Below are 15,254 nucleotides of genomic sequence, written 5' to 3'. Positions count from 1 at the left end.
CCTTGTGAACTTGTCCTGAAGTCGCCCTACAAAATGGGTCTCATTGCCATTCAGATGGGAATTTCAGGGAATGGTCCTGACCAAAGCCCATCCTGGTCAGTATTTGATGGAAGTTTGCTTCAAATTTGGCTCAAAATTGCTGAACTGCTTTTTCTCTGGTGAATCTCAGGATTAACAGTACCAGGATAGCCTTGAACTTACATAGATCTGTCTGCCTCTGTCTCCTGAGTTCTTCTGGCCCAATATTTATTGTTCTTTTTTTTTTTACTTTATTTTTTAAAAGATTTATTTGATTGATTGATTTAATGTATGTAAGTACATCAGACATACCAGAAGAGGGCATCAGATCCCATTATAGATGTTTGTGAGCCACCATGTGGTTGCTGGGATTTGAATTCAAGACCTCTGGAAGAACAGTCAGTGCTCTTAACCACTGAGCCATCTCCCCAGCCCAACTTAATTTTTTATGTGAATGGGTGTTTTTGTCTTCAAGTGTGTCTGTGAGAGGCCAGAAGAGGACATCAGATCTGTTAGAACTGAGTAACAGAGGAGTAGAGCCACCATGTGGGTACTGGGAATTGAACCTGGATCTGACGAAAGCAGCCTGAACTGAACTGCTGAGATGTCTCTCCAGCCCCCAATATTTATTTTTAATAAATGGTAAAACTATCCACAAAGCTATAAATTCCCTGAAGCAGGTCTATAATTCTTTGAGAAGCCCTCTCTGGCAGATTACTTGTGTTGCAAGGAGGAAGTAGGAAGGAAAGCTTCAGAATGCTCTCCCACCTAGAGTTCAAAAAACTATCCCATTAGCTGAGGCCATTAGCATCTAAAGAACCTGCTAACCAGACAGACTCAGGGTTTCCTCTGTCCACAAGATCAACCAACCATGGCATCTGTTCCTTAAAGCACAGTGTCACCAGAGGATGATCGGGGGACTTAAATGAGATAGTAACAGGAAAGCCCTGAAGCCAGACACTCAGCATGACCATGAGGCCCAGGCAAGATACAGGAGGGTCTGGACAGGGCTGGTGAAGTTTCAATGCTCATTTCCATAGCCAACCTGAAGCACAGCTCTGCTGGGTGAGCACTCCCACAGCAAGGCAAGTTAGCTTACAAAGCCAGATAGAAAGGTAAGCGTTAGCCGCAAGGGGACAGACAGCGAAGGCCAAGCAGAAAGGACCTGAAGAGAGCCTTCAGCATCCCCCAACTGCAGCCTGCATCCACAGCATTCAAAGGGCTGGGTCCGCTGGTGAAAGCCTTTACCCGAGGACCTGGACCTGAAGGCCAGCCTTAACTACAGTGACTGTGAAAAACACCACCACCACCTCAAAACAGAACACTGCTACCTGGAAGGCAGAGGAAGGCTATGAGTTCCAGGCTAACCGACCAGGGGTGGGGGTGGGGGGCAGGGATAAGGATGGGGGAGGGAGGAAGGGAGGAAAAGAGGGAGGGAAGCAGGATCTGGTGCTATAGGAGCCATTTGCCACCTTACCGCTGTAAATCCAGGGCCCTTCTAGCTATGACAATGGCCTTATCAGCTAAATGCCAACCACCAGCCACCACCAAATTCAGAGGGGCTAGACACTGCCATGGCCTGGCAGGTCACTGTGGTCTGAGGGTGGTGAGAAGCAGGAGGCCAAAGAGCCTCTGGGTGATGGATGGACCGCTTTTGGCCTTGTGGTGAGCTACTGAAAGGAATTGGGAAGTTACCACATCTCTTACAGATATGGCACTGAGGTGGCCCCCAGAGAGACAGTTCCATTACGTACAGGTGAGATGTTCTGGAATGAACCCCAGTATCACTTACCTAGAGAAACAACAGCCACGCTCTCAGGCAGGAAGTGCAGTCGGTACCGAATCAGCAGGTGCACCAGGATGATGCAGATGGCTGTGAGAAGCACAGGTAGTTTAAAGAAAGCGAGCTCAGGGCAGTGCTTATCTCAAGGAAGTCAGGCTAATAAACAGTTGGCAAGCAAACACTGAACACTGGTCATATTTTTATTGTCTTTTTCCTTGTAGAGCCTGTGAGATGGTTCAGCAGGTAAAAGCACTTTCTGCTAAAGCTGACAACCAGAGTTCAAGTCTGACAACCAACACGTAGTTGGTAGAGACACTACTTCTGAGGGTTGTCTCTGACCTCTGGGTCTGCACTTGCCATGCACACATAGAAGTAATGAAAAAAGATTTTTATTTCATGTGTAAGTGCCTACATGTGTGTGTGCACCATATGAACGCAGTGGCCAGTGGAGGCCAGAAGAGGACGCTGAATCCCTAAACTGGAATCTGTAGGCCGCTGTGAGCAGCCCTGTGGGTTCTGATTCTTAACCACTGAGCCACCTCTTCAGCCCAACAAATGGGTTTAAGAACTTTTTTTGAGACAGGTTCTCACTATAACCAGGCTGGCTGCAAACTCTGAGATTTGCCTGCCTCTCCCTCCCGAGTGCTGAGACTAAAAGACGGCACCACTTAGAACTGTCACTGGGGCAGGCCACAGAAGGGACAGCTCTGGCGACAGTTCTCTCCATCCCTCTTCTCATGGGTTCTGGAGTCATGTCACCAGGCTCCTAGTGTTTCTCTGCTAAGCTGTGTGTACAGGCCCTCCAAGAGCACAATTAGTAAGCGATGGTGCTGACAGCCATTTCAACTGGCTCACACTTTCCTGATTATGAGAAATACCCTGCTTCCCCCCACCCTTCCCCCTGTCTCTGTCTGTCTGTCTCTCTCTCTTTTAAGCTGTGGTCTTAAGTAGCCCAAGTTGTTATACTTGTTTTGAATGGGAGTATGTATGGAAGGATGACCTTGAATTTCTCATTTTCCTGCCTCTACCTTCTCAGTGTTGAGATTATAGGTGCCCAGTTTATGCTGGACATTGAACCCAGGGCTTCATGTGTTAAGTAAGATCTCATCAACCTACCTTCCCTGTCTGAAAAATAAAACAAGCCTTTAAATAAATAAATAAATAAATAAATAAATAAATAAATCCACATGTACACAGGCACGAATATACGGACACAGTAATATAAACAGTAAAAGTTTCTGGGCCAAAACCCCCACTCTTATGTATTTGCATCATTCCAAATGTAAGCTCACAGTCCAGACACTAGTGTGTACAGCTCTCCAACACTGAGATCGCAATGCAGCTCACTACCACAGAACAGCTGAATGGCACCGGAAAGGTCTGTGTATGTGACTAAGGTTAGCCTGCTCTCACTTGATAGCCCTCAGGAGTCTTGAACTCATAGAAATTCTCCTGCTGCAGATTCTCAGGTATTGTGATTATATGAAGGTACCACCATACTCAGCTCTAAAAATAATCATTGAAAGAAAAACTGTTCAAATGGGGCATGAGAGACGGCTCAGAGGGAGAAGTGCTTGCTACATAAGTATGAGTTGAGCTCAGAGCCCAGCAGCCACATAAAAAGCTGAGCTGGCACATCCCTACAATCTCAGCACAGGGACGAGAAGACAGAGGACTCTGCGTTCCCACCAGCCGGGCTGTGTCACTCAACTCCAGGTTCCCTGAGAAACTCGTCTAAAAAATGAGGAGAGTTTTTAGACCCTGCTGCTAAGGGTGTAGTCTACCATGTCCAGACAGCACTCCTGAGCTTGGCACAAAATGAAGGACTCCCTTTCCTTAGCAGAGTTTCTTCTTCTTTGCCTGATCTGGGGAGCCTGACCCCCACATCTTCTACCCGAGGAATGTCAGAGTCCTTGGAGAAACCGCAGGTTTGCCCTCCCCTCTCCAGGTGAGACCCTGCTCAGCAAGCACCTGGGATACTTGGATGGCTTTTTGGTGCAAATGAGTCATTCCGGGGTTGGGGATTTAGCTCAGTGGTAGAGTGCTTGCCTAGCGAGTGCAAGGCCCTGGGTTTGGTCCCCAGCTCCAAAAAAAAAAAAAAAAAAAAAAAAAAAAAGAATCATTCCAGGTACATGAAGCTCCAGGCAATGACATCCACGTTCCCTGAAAATCCCTTTCCACTCTCCAAGATTCATAGACCTCTTGTCCATCCCAAATAAAGCATGTGTACACAAGCTGTTTCACGGAAGATTGTCTAGGAGAGCTGTAACACTAAAGTCCTTGGAGAAGCCTCCTGCCCCACACCTCACTGCCACACCTGGATCCTTCAGATCCTACCGGCTCAGACTCCTTTCCCATCCGGTATGTGTGTAGCTGTGCCCAGACACCACAAGCGAGGAAGCAGAACTGGGAACCTGGCTCCACCCCACGGTGTGCAGCATGTCTGAACACCCCTGAGGTTTGAGGAAACGGAACTCCTGGGAACCACAGGGAATAGTTGATAAAGGTAATTGTAATGAACCCCCATCCTTCACACGCATGTGCATATACATAGATATGCACATACTACACTCATAACCCATGCACACACACACACACACACAGAGAGAGAGAGAGAGAGAGAGAGAGAGAGATTGATTGTGAATCTGCAAAGCTGCTAAAAGGCCACCCTCAGAGTTTACACAGACAATTTTGATTTCTCCAATTCCATCAAAAAGCACCAGGTGGCTAAAGGTTAACAGCTGTCAATGCAGAAGTCCTGTCCTCTTTTCCCTCCATATTGTAAGCCTCCAATCTGTGATGGTGTTTCAATGTAAATATTTACTTCATTAGAAGATCCTGCATTCGGGGCTGAGGATTTAGCTCAGTGGTAGAGCGCTTACCTAGGAAGCGCAAGGCCCTGGGTTCGGTCCCCAGCTCCGAAAAAAAGAACCAAAAAAAAAAAAGAAAAGAAGATCCTGCATTCAACACCAACCACAGATGTGACCACACACTCTTGCTAAGCTGGAAGTCAAGGAAACACAGAAGCTATAGCCCATGAGAGGAGGACGGAGCCTGCTGCTGCTGTGTGTACCAAGCTGGGCTCCTTTTAAGGTGTGTGTGTGTGTGTGTGTGTGTGTATGTACGTGTATGGTCTTTCTGTATGTGAACATGCATGGGGTGTACATGGAAGCCAGAAAAGGCATCAGATCCCCCTGGAGCTTGAGTCACAGGAGGCTGTGAGTGCCATGTGGATACTGGGAACTAAACTCAGATCTCTAGAAAAGCAGCAAGTGCTCTTAATTGATGAACTTTCTCCCCAAAGTATGTTTTAAAAAAAATTTTTTTTTAATTTTTTATTTATTTTATGAGTTAGGGGCTGGAGAGTTGGTTCAGCAGTTAAAAGCACTGGCTGCTCTCCCGAATGACCCAGGTTCAATTCTCAGAACTCACCTACAGCTCACAACTGTCTTTAATTATGGTTTTAGGGGAACTGACACCCTTACACATACATACATGCAGGCAGAACACCAATGTACATATAATAAAAAAAAATAAAGAAATCATTTAAAAAAAATCAAAGAGCTGGTAAGGTAGCTCAGCAGATAAGGTGTTTGCTGCCTGACGACCTACATCTGATCCCTAGAACCCACGTGGGAGAAGGACTCCTTCCTGCACTGTCCTCTGACTTACACAACTTGACAGTCATACTCTGCACACAAAATTACATAACTTCTTAAAAGATTAAGTTAAAACATTTACTGGGGAACTGAGGAAATGATTCTAGAAATAAGCACTTGCCATGCAAGCCTAAGGACCTAAGTTCAAATCCCCAGATCCCATGTAAGATCAGCAGCAATAGCACACACACCTGTAATTCTAATACTTCCCTGGAAAGATAGCAGCCAGGACAGAACACTTGCGACAGCAGGCCAGTGAGGCTGACACTGGCAGTGAACAACACAGACAGCAACAAAACAAGCTGAAAGGCAATGACTGACAACTAAGGCTGCCTCCTGACCTCCAGATGCACCACAGTGCAGCAGGCATGACCCTGCGATCCCAGACAAGAGCATGTAGGACTCCGGGTGTGACACAGTGAGGAGAACCCAGCCTGGCCAGCTAGCACAAGACCTGGTTCCACCACTGGTGGTTAATATTAGGTCCAAAAGAAACTCCAATCCCCCAAACTCCAAAAAGTCCAGTGAGCTCAACGTGGACTGAGGGGCATTTCCGGTGGTCAAACAGAAGCTAAGGAACTTGTGAACGTGGTTCCCACTGACCAAAAGGAGCCGTTTCCCTCACCTCTGGCAGAAGGGACTCATGGCTACCTGTGGTGCCTATCAACACAGCACAGCTCATGCTGGCCTCCAAGCTCCTCAGTGTGACAAGCGTCTGTTACATATTTTCCAGTACTCTCTCCAGCTCACTGGCTTCCCTGCCCTGAGCTATCTATCCGTCCTCCTTATACCCTGCTAGTCTCACCTATCTGGCCCCTTCCCTGCTACCCTCGCTCACAGACAGCCCCAACCATGTTCACACTTCTCTCTCCTTCCATTCTGGACTTTTCCAGATGCCTCTGGCTGTTCTCTCTCATATCTACAATTGAAACCTCCAAGTCACACCATGGAGCAGTCCTGTTCGTTTATACAGGGAGTTCGGAAGGTAAACACAGGGACTGTTATGGGCAAACAAGCCTTAGCTGGGTTTCTGTTTACTGGAAAAGCAGATCTCCCTAATCTGGCTTCCAGTCCGTCAGGAACGACCTTAATCCTCCAGGAACCTCCCTTAAGACCTTCCCTGAGGCCAACTATCTCAACTATCACCTAGCTCCCAGTCAACTGAAAGCCTCTATCAGTCCAGATCCCCACTTTGCTGTCATGCAAAATCCACTTGGTTTTCCACCATTTTGATCTTCTTTGTCCTCCCCCACCCGCAAAGGCTGTGGCAATAAACCTTTCTTCCGATGCAGCAGTCTAGTTCATTAAAGTTTCTCCCACCAGTTGGTTTATTTGGTGCTGAAGCCCAGGACTGAACCAGAGACTTTTAGATTACACCGCAGCTAACCCTTTCTCTCCTTGCTTCACGCTAGATGCTGCATGCTCTGTCTCTGTTCCTCTCGCTGCCTTTCTGGAGCCTGCTCTATGGAGGTCACCCAAGTACCTCAGGCCCTCTATGCCCTCCCGGGGACCCTCAGCCTCTCCCACCTCCTCAGTCTGTTTCTGAAGAACATCTTCTTCCTGCCCACGCACTGTCCCTTTGCTCCTGTCTGACTTTGTTAGAAAGGCTTGATTCTGGAGCGTGGATTTGCCCTCCCTCTGCAGACCCAAGCACACTTGTTTAAGTTCCCTACAAAGTCTCTGTCCTGGGTCAGGCTGGCCCCTGACTCTGACAGGAAGAAGGAAATCAAGACGGGGCTGCCCAGGAAAAGACACCATATGCTTAAAAACAGCTAAAAAGTAAACCACTCCCACTGAGGACTATTGCTGCCTGCCTCCGTCTTCTTCTTGGTTTTGTCTCCTGTCTCAAAAATGCACAGTATAGTCAATGTTTAGCTCTCTGAAGACCCCCCAAATATCTCTAAAACATATCTATATAATATATAATAGGTATATTTAATATATATTTTACTATATATAAACTTCCTGCATCTCATCAGGATTTATAAACTTATTAGCCATTGTGTTTAAAAGATCTGTAAAATCTTTTTAAATTAGTTTAAAACTTGTAACAGAAATGGTTGATAATAGTAAAAACATATATATATATATATATGTAATCTTAATTTGCTACAGTAAGCAAATGGAGCTTGCTTCAAGTCTAGTTTAGGAAAGCAGATGTTTTTTAAAAATAAATAAATAGGTGTTGGGGATTTAGCTCAGCGGTAGAGCGCTTGCCTAGTGAGCGCAAGGCCCTGGGTTCAGTCCGCAGCTCCGAAAAAAAGAAAAGAAAAAATAAATAAATAAATAAATAAGTAAAAGGGTGCAGGGCTGATGGGGTCGCTATGGATTGAACTGCAACCACATGGCTGGCAGCCATCTTCACTTTGGTTAAAGAGAAGTCAGACATGTGACCTCACCACCATCTTGTTTAAGGTGACCATGAGTATAAACCAACCAAGACAGCAACAATTAAACAACTAATCTTACTGGCCCTCTGTTACCACTGCGTCTTTTTCAGACTAATGGGGCAACATGAGGCCTCCAAGGCCGTTAGTTTTATTTTATTTTTTCTACATTAACGAGGCCAGCAGCAGCCTTCAGGATATTTTGGATCAGGGTGGATTTTGTATGATGATTTCTGCCATGAGAGTGAAAGTAGCAGATGAAGACAGAACTGTGAGCAAGGTCCACGGAGAAGAGGACTGAAAATGACCTACGTTTGATGATTAGTTTTTAAATTCCCCAAGTTATAAAAGTCACTCGAGTGCTGGCTAGTCTCAGGTCACCTTGACACACAAACTAGAGGTATCTGGAATGAGGGAGTCTCAGCTGAGAAGAGGCCTCCATCACTTCTGGCTGTATGGTGTTTCCCTCACTGTTACTCATGGAATAGCGCTCAGCCCATGGTGAGTGGTACCATCCCTGGGCTGGCGGTTCTGGCTTTCCTCAGGAGCCTATGAAACAGTTTTCAGTTCCCAGAAGGAGTTATTTCCCTTGCCTCTGGCAGAAGGGACACATGGCGCTCCACTGACGTACACCTAAGGTTTTCTGGTTTTCTATCGCAGTCCAGGCCTTCCTTCTGGCCCTTCCTTCCCTGCAGGTACTCCTCCACTCCCTTTCCTCTCTGGCAGATAGCCTAGCCGTCCAGACCTCTGCTCTGGGCTCCTGCAGATGTCCTAAGGGAGCAGCCACGTCAGCGGTTTCTTTACTAAACCCTCATACACAGGGTCCAAGACCCCATGGTAAGCCAAATTCAAGTTACACACACTGAAGGAAAACTATATCCTCGTGTTTTTATTGGCAAGTTGAATGGCTTTGTTTAATTTTTAAGTGGGGATGGGGAGTATGTGCCATGGCAGGCAAGTGGAGGCCAGAAGACTGGGTCTTTCCTTCCTCTCTGTGGGTCCCGGGGATTGAACTCAGATCGTAAGGCTTGGCGGCAAGTGCCTTTGCCTACTGAGCCTTTCTACTGGCCTCTGGCTCAGGTCTCTGAGAGAAGAGTTGCACTTTGTCGCCAAGGCTGGCTGCCTGCCCTGGTCTCTCTAATGATGGATGGTGTCATAGGCCTGGGGCTTTCCTGCCCACTATAAAACCAGCTTTTCATTTACTCCTGGGAAGAAAAATAAAAGTAGAAAAGCAACAGCCACATTGTTTGAAGGTGTGGAACTCACTAAACAGACAGGGTTTGTGCCTTTGTGCCAGACAGGGTTAACTGTCCTGATTCACTGTTCCCTGTGGAGTGGGAGCTCAGCAAGGGTTAAATGAAAGATTAAGGTGAAGCCTTCCTCCTGAGCCAAGGGACATGCTGAACTGCTGTCAAGATCTCATAGCACCAGGGTACAACTCCATTGTCCTTACTCACAGAATGAAAGCAAGGGGGTGTGTGCTGCACGGGCACGCCTGTCAGCCTCTGGCAGAGCCACCAGACAGCACGCTAACATTTAGTCAACACCCTCAAAGAAAACCTCAAACATTAAAGAAATGTAAACCTGATAAAGACCTAGTGTTCTAGGGCTGTAACAAAAGACAGGTATGGTGGCATCAGCCTACCCTCCTGAGCCAACATGGGAAGGAGAGGCCGACCTGACTACAAAGTGAGACCGTCTCAGAAAAACAAAAGATCAGTCAATTAACCAACCAGTCATCACTATGGTGTTCAACTCTTTGACCATTTACTCTAGCCTGAATATAAATGTGACTAAAACAATTTTTATTGTCTTCAAAAGCTAATTCTGACAGACATCAGAGAGATACTCAAACAGGCCATGATGGTACACTCCTGCCGTCTAAGCAATGGGAAGACAGAGGCAAGAGAATCAAAATTCAACCCTAACCCTAACCCTAACCCTACCAAGACTGAGGCCAGTCTGGGCTACAAGAGACATTGTCTCAAGAAAGGAAATACTCAAAACCCAGTTCTGCCTTCTGCTCTCCTAGAAAGATGACTCTGGTATTACCAAAGAAAAGCAGGTAGTAAATAAGGCCAGGGTGGCAGTACCTGCTCAGAATCCCAGCACACTGGAGGCTAACTGCTACTTAATGAGTTCAGAGCCAGCCTGAGCATCCTAAGACCTTGTCTCAACTGCAGACCAGTAAATGTGGTAGCTTTTACTGTCCGATGAAGCACAGACTTCAGACACATACAAAAAGCTTTTTACCCTTAGATAACCTGAAGTGATTATGTGGCTTCAGCTGCATTTTAAAAACTGTGTGTGTAGGTAGATGCTTGTGAAGGCCTGGAGCTCACTGATCCAGAAGACTGACTGGTCACTGGATCCACAGGATCTTCCTGCCGCTGCCAACCCAGCAATGGGATTATGAGACAGCACACCCTCTAAAAGCTCTTTCTTAGCCAGGCAGTAGTGGTACACAGCTTTAATCCCAGGAAATGGGAGGCAGAGGCAGGTGGATCTCTGTGAGTTTAAGACCAGCCTGGTCTACAGAGTGAGTTCCATGCCTATCAGGGCTGAACTTAAGAGAGATGCTGTCTTTAAAAAAAAAAAAATTTCTTCTTTTAAAAGCTAAAAAGAAGGGGTTGGGGATTTAGCTCAGTGGTAGAGCGCTTGCCTAGGAAGCGCAAGGCCCTGGGTTTGGTCCCCAGCTCCGAAAAAAAGAACCAAAAAAAAAAAAAAAAAAAGCTAAAAAGCTAAGACATTGCTTTGTGGAACTGCTAGGCCTGACTTCAGGAAGCAAAGGAAGCTTTAATGTGTTACAGACACCTCTGGCTTATTCACCTAGGACGAGAAGGCTGAAGAAAATGGTCATGCCACTTGACTGCTCCTCCTGCTGGGCCTGCTCTCCTGTCTGCACCGGAAGAATAGGCTTGGCTGGTGTTGGCAGCACCAGCTTCGTGGTGACACCCAAAGTGGTGTGAAGGGTGAAGTTGAAGCTCTCATGGGTCGTGTTGGAGAACCTGTTGGAGATATACAAGTAGCATTCAGATAAAGAGGGTCAAGGAATCAAACACTTGACTGAAAGACAATTCTGCAAAGCTCTCATGGTGTAAACAGCAGACAGGCCTTGAAGAGGTATTCCTCCCTACACAATACACCAGTGACTTCTATCATCTGTGACTGTGGCCATCCATCCAGAGGTCAGGAAGAAAGGGGTCAGGACTATGGAGAAAGAGTTATAAAGGGTAGAGGGGTGCAACTCAGCTGGTAGTACCTGTAAGAAGCCCTGGGTTTGATCTTCTATATTGTATAAACCAGTTGTGTGGCTCAGGCCTAGAATCCCAGCACCCAGGAGGAAGAGGAGAAGGATCAAGAGTCCAAGGGCGGGGTTGGGGATTTAGCTCAGTGGTAGAGCGCTTGGCCATGGGTTCGGTCCCCAGCTCCGAAAAATAGAAAAAAAAAAGAGTCCGAGGGCATTTTCCACTCTGACACCAGCTTGGGCTACATGTTAGCATAAGCTAACAGAACAAAAACATAAAGCCTGAGGTTATGTACAGTTGGTTAGGCAAGAGGATCACAAATTCAAAGCTTGCAGGGCCTAGTGAGTTAAATGCCAGCCTAGGTCTAACTTAGTGGCCCTGACTCAAATATAAAGTAAAAGAGATGGGCACAGTGGCACATGCCTTAATCCCAACAAGTTTGCAGCCTATCAATGTAGAGCTCCAGAGCTGCACAGAGAAACCTTGTCTCGCATAAAAGAACGAATAGAGCACCTGCCTAGCACTCAGCAGACTCTAGAGGTAATTGCCAATAGGTCCCTTTTCCCCACCAAAAACAACAAAAAGAGAAAGGCAGGGGTAGTAGTGGTGGTGCATCTCTTTAGCCCCAGTACTCAGAAAACAAAGGCAGGCAGATCTCTTTGAGCTGGAGGCCAGCAGAGCAAGTTCCAGGACAGACAGTTCTACACAGAAAAACCTTGCCTGGGTTGAGGGGAGAAGGATGCTGTGTGTCCATACCTGTAATACCTGAATTTGGGAGACAGATGCAGGAAAGCTAAGAGTTCAAGACCAAGGCCCCCCGGGCCTACATAGTGATGCACAGTGAGTTCAAGAGCAGTTTTGTGGGCTACATGAGCCTGTCTGGAAAGAAAACAACAAGGGCTGGAGAGATGACTCAGTGGTTAAGAGCTCTGACTGCTCTTCCAGAGGTTCAATTCCCAGCAACCACATAGTGGCTCACAACCATCTGTAATGGGATCTGATGCCCTCTTCTGGTGTGTCTGAAGACAGCTACAGTGTACTCATACACATAAAATAAATAAATCTTAAAAAAAAAAAACAAAAGAAAGAAAACAAAACAAAAGCAAATTCCTAGGGTAGAACTGGAGTCTCTCCACAATTTTCTTGAATTTTGGATGTAGTGTGAGTGTGTTTGACTAAACTATGGATTGAACTCAGGACCTTAGGCATGGCGGGCAAAGGCGAGAGCAGTCAGATTCCAGCCCTACTGGGATTACGTCCATAAACTGAAGTAGTCAGCTGAATCTACCCAGTTATACCCAGAATGCCCTAACCTACCCTACCAAACCCTTCCTGAGTCTCAAAAGGCCAGGTTGCTGCTCTGGGACACACACACTTCCGTCCTTGTTGTCAAGGTGAGGTCTGTAAACTAGGATAGTAGTGACAGGGTTGTGACCATCGAGCATTGCTTCTCTCCAGACTACAGACCAGACCACCACCTTACGAGCCCATAATCTGACCAAGCTGCAAACCCACACCTCAAACCATTTGGCTCTATATTAACCTTTGTCTTGTACTGCTGAGGCCTACCTTAGTGTCTGTGACAGCACGGGTACATAACAAAGGAGTTAATACTTGGTACCTGAGTGGCCAAGTGCTACCTGAAGTGCTCCCGGTAAAAGTTCAGCATCAGTTATGGGGTTCCTTGTTCATTTTCTGGGACTCATTTCAAAGAGAGAATTTGTATAACAGTAGCACATCTCCAAAAAGACCTGGAGTGAACCTCATTTTGTCAGTTGCTCTGGACACTGTACACCACTTGCCACTCTGAAGTACTCACTCTTTCCCTTCTCTTTCCTGGCAGTACTAGGGACTGAACTGGGGACCCTGCGCTACAGCCCAGCATCAGCCCCTTCTTGGTTCGGATCTTTTTTAACAGGTCACCTTCCCCATCTCTCCTATAAGGTTTCAAGTTTCCGACCAGAAGACGTCTTTTTACCCCCTAGGGTGGACTTCTTGTCCCTCATGCTATTCCATTTCCTTCCAAACATTTGGCAGGGTCTGAAAACGCCCTGTCTACACAGTCTCCTACTAGAGCATCATGGCGGCTCCCTGTGGGCGGCTCCTGATTCCCAAGGCCGAGAGAAACGGTCTACCAGTAGTTAATGAATGAAAGAAACCTGCTAGGGACAGACAAAAACAATTGGAGGTTGCTGATGGTTACGGGGGATGCCAGTGGCTGATTGTGGCAATGGGAGAACTTCCGTGAGAAAGAGCAGGAGGCTGGAAATCCTCAGATAACCGGAAACTGAAAGAGGGAATGACGTTCGTGGCTTCCAGGCTACGTATACTACAGGCCTGTGCGTGGTGATCGATATCAGACCTCCGGGAGGCCGCAGGACCCGAGACCTCATCCCGCCCCGCCCTGCCAACCCCAGCTCCGTGGGCCCGCGCCACTCCACCCGGGCGTCCAAGGCCCGCTGTCGCCCGCCGGCCCGGCCCTGCCGCCTCCGCTACCCGAAGCAGCGAACTCACTCCTCCGCCATCTTCACCCCAGTCCTGCGAGCTTCGGAGACTATAGAGTTCGGCGCCGCAGGGCTAGCTGGGCCTGCGGCTGCTTCCGGTTTCCGCTGCGGGCAGGGGCGGGGCTTGGCCTCCCGGGGTGGCCCTCTGCCCCGTCCTTTTGGTGGCTGGAGAATTGGATGACTTCGGGGACTTTCTGTAGGCTTTTTCCGGCCAGGCCAGGCGACGATCTGCCCTCAGGACAGTACGACTTTTTCCGGTCCCTGGCAAGGATTTGGGGGAAACTTTTGAGATCCTGGTGACTCAGCTGTGATTGGAAAGCGGTCCTTACCGCGTGGAAATCACGGGGGTAAAAATGGGGGGAAGAGGTGTCTGGGCGTCCAGGGAGGCTGTGCGGAGGGAGTCTGGAGGCATTCGAGTCAGCTTCAGTTTTCCCAGCTTTGGGAAGAGTAGGCAGAGGGCAAACGCTAGACAGTGTACTCCTAGTATAAACGTTGAGAACTAGGAATACAGAGGTTTACCAGTTGGTGTGTTATATGTGAAAATGAGATCCAGGACAACTTGAGTTTCATTTTCGCCTTACACTGTGTGGATCCTTGGCATTGAACTCTGGTAGTAAAGATTGGCGGCACCGCCTTTAATCATTGAGCTATCTTGGCACCCCAACAGATTCTTTTTAACCTGTATGTGGCGATTACACTAGGAAGTCCGAGGTTATCAGATGTCTTCCTTATTCATGCTCCACTTTAATTTATGAGACACAGAACCTGAAACTGGGGACATGCCATAGTGGCTAGCCAACAACTTCCAGGGATACTCCCTTCTCAGTCTCCCTATCCCTACGGTTACAGATGCCAGCAGCCATCCCTGGCTTTTATGTGGATAATGGGAATACTAACTGAGGTCCTGGGCTTTCAACACTTGAACAGTCTTTACTATTACTTAAAACTGGCCTGAAACTGCTGAGGTCTTCATGGAACTTTCTGGGTGTGCTCCGGGGCCCCTCAACCCTAGGTAGTTCTTTCCCCCTTTAATAAAGCTTAAAAGATAGTAATAAATGATTGCTCTGTCACTTTCCCAGAAAATGATCCTTCTCTCTCAGCATCTTGAGTAGTTGGGACTAGAGGGTGAGAGATACCCCGCTCCATCCCCATTCAGGTATCTGTCTACTTCTGTTCAGGGATGGAACTAAGAGCAACACATGGAAGGCAGGTATCCTTCTGCTGAGCTAACATGCCCAAATTCTCTATAGAGACCTATTGTATGCTGAGATGTACTTTGTGGGGTTGAGGCTATACAAAGGAACAAGGAAAGCCTGCTATTAAGGCAAGATAAAATTAAATAAACCAGGGTTGGGGATTTAGCTCAGTGATAGAGCGCTTGCCTAGCGAGCGCAAGGCCCTGGGTTCGGTCCCCAGCTCCGAAAAAAAGAACCCAAAATAAATAAACAAACAAACAAACCAGGGAAACCTCATACTAGTTGAGAACAAGAATTAATTAGTTAGTTAATTAACATTTACTATTATTATTATTATTATTATTATTATTCCACACAGGAAAGACCACTTTCCAAACATTAAAAAATTAATGTTTGCCAAGAAGGCTGCCCACATAAAGCAATTTTTATATATGAGTGTTAAAGTAGGATTGCTGAGAT

General features: G+C 47.1%; 1 protein-coding gene across 9 annotated transcripts in view; it reads right to left on the bottom strand.

Annotated features, from left to right (window-relative positions):
- Positions 1–13,651, bottom strand: part of Slc9a8 (solute carrier family 9 member A8) — a 50,412-nt gene extending 36,761 nt beyond the window's left edge. For 7 of the 9 annotated variants that reach the window (XR_015683030.1, XM_087652403.1, XM_087652404.1 and 4 more), the window contains exons 1-3: positions 13,610–13,651; positions 10,677–10,855; positions 1,811–1,891 (exon numbers count right to left, since the gene is read on the bottom strand). Coding sequence is in view for 4 of the 9 variants with exons in the window: in XM_087652403.1 (XP_087508529.1) it covers positions 1,811–1,891; positions 10,677–10,855; positions 13,610–13,620 (271 nt within the window). In the remaining 5 variants the exon portion in view is untranslated. 9 annotated transcript variants of the gene reach the window in all.
- Positions 13,652–15,254: the final 1,603 nt, after the last annotated feature.

The sequence above is a fragment of the Rattus norvegicus genome, chromosome 3 (assembly GCF_021556685.1).
Source record: "Rattus norvegicus strain SHRSP/BbbUtx chromosome 3, alternate assembly SHRSP_T2T, whole genome shotgun sequence".
Classification (NCBI taxonomy): Eukaryota; Metazoa; Chordata; class Mammalia; order Rodentia; family Muridae; genus Rattus; species Rattus norvegicus.
The sequence above is the reverse complement of the archived record's forward strand: the minus strand, read 5'-3'. Positions and strand labels throughout refer to the sequence as shown.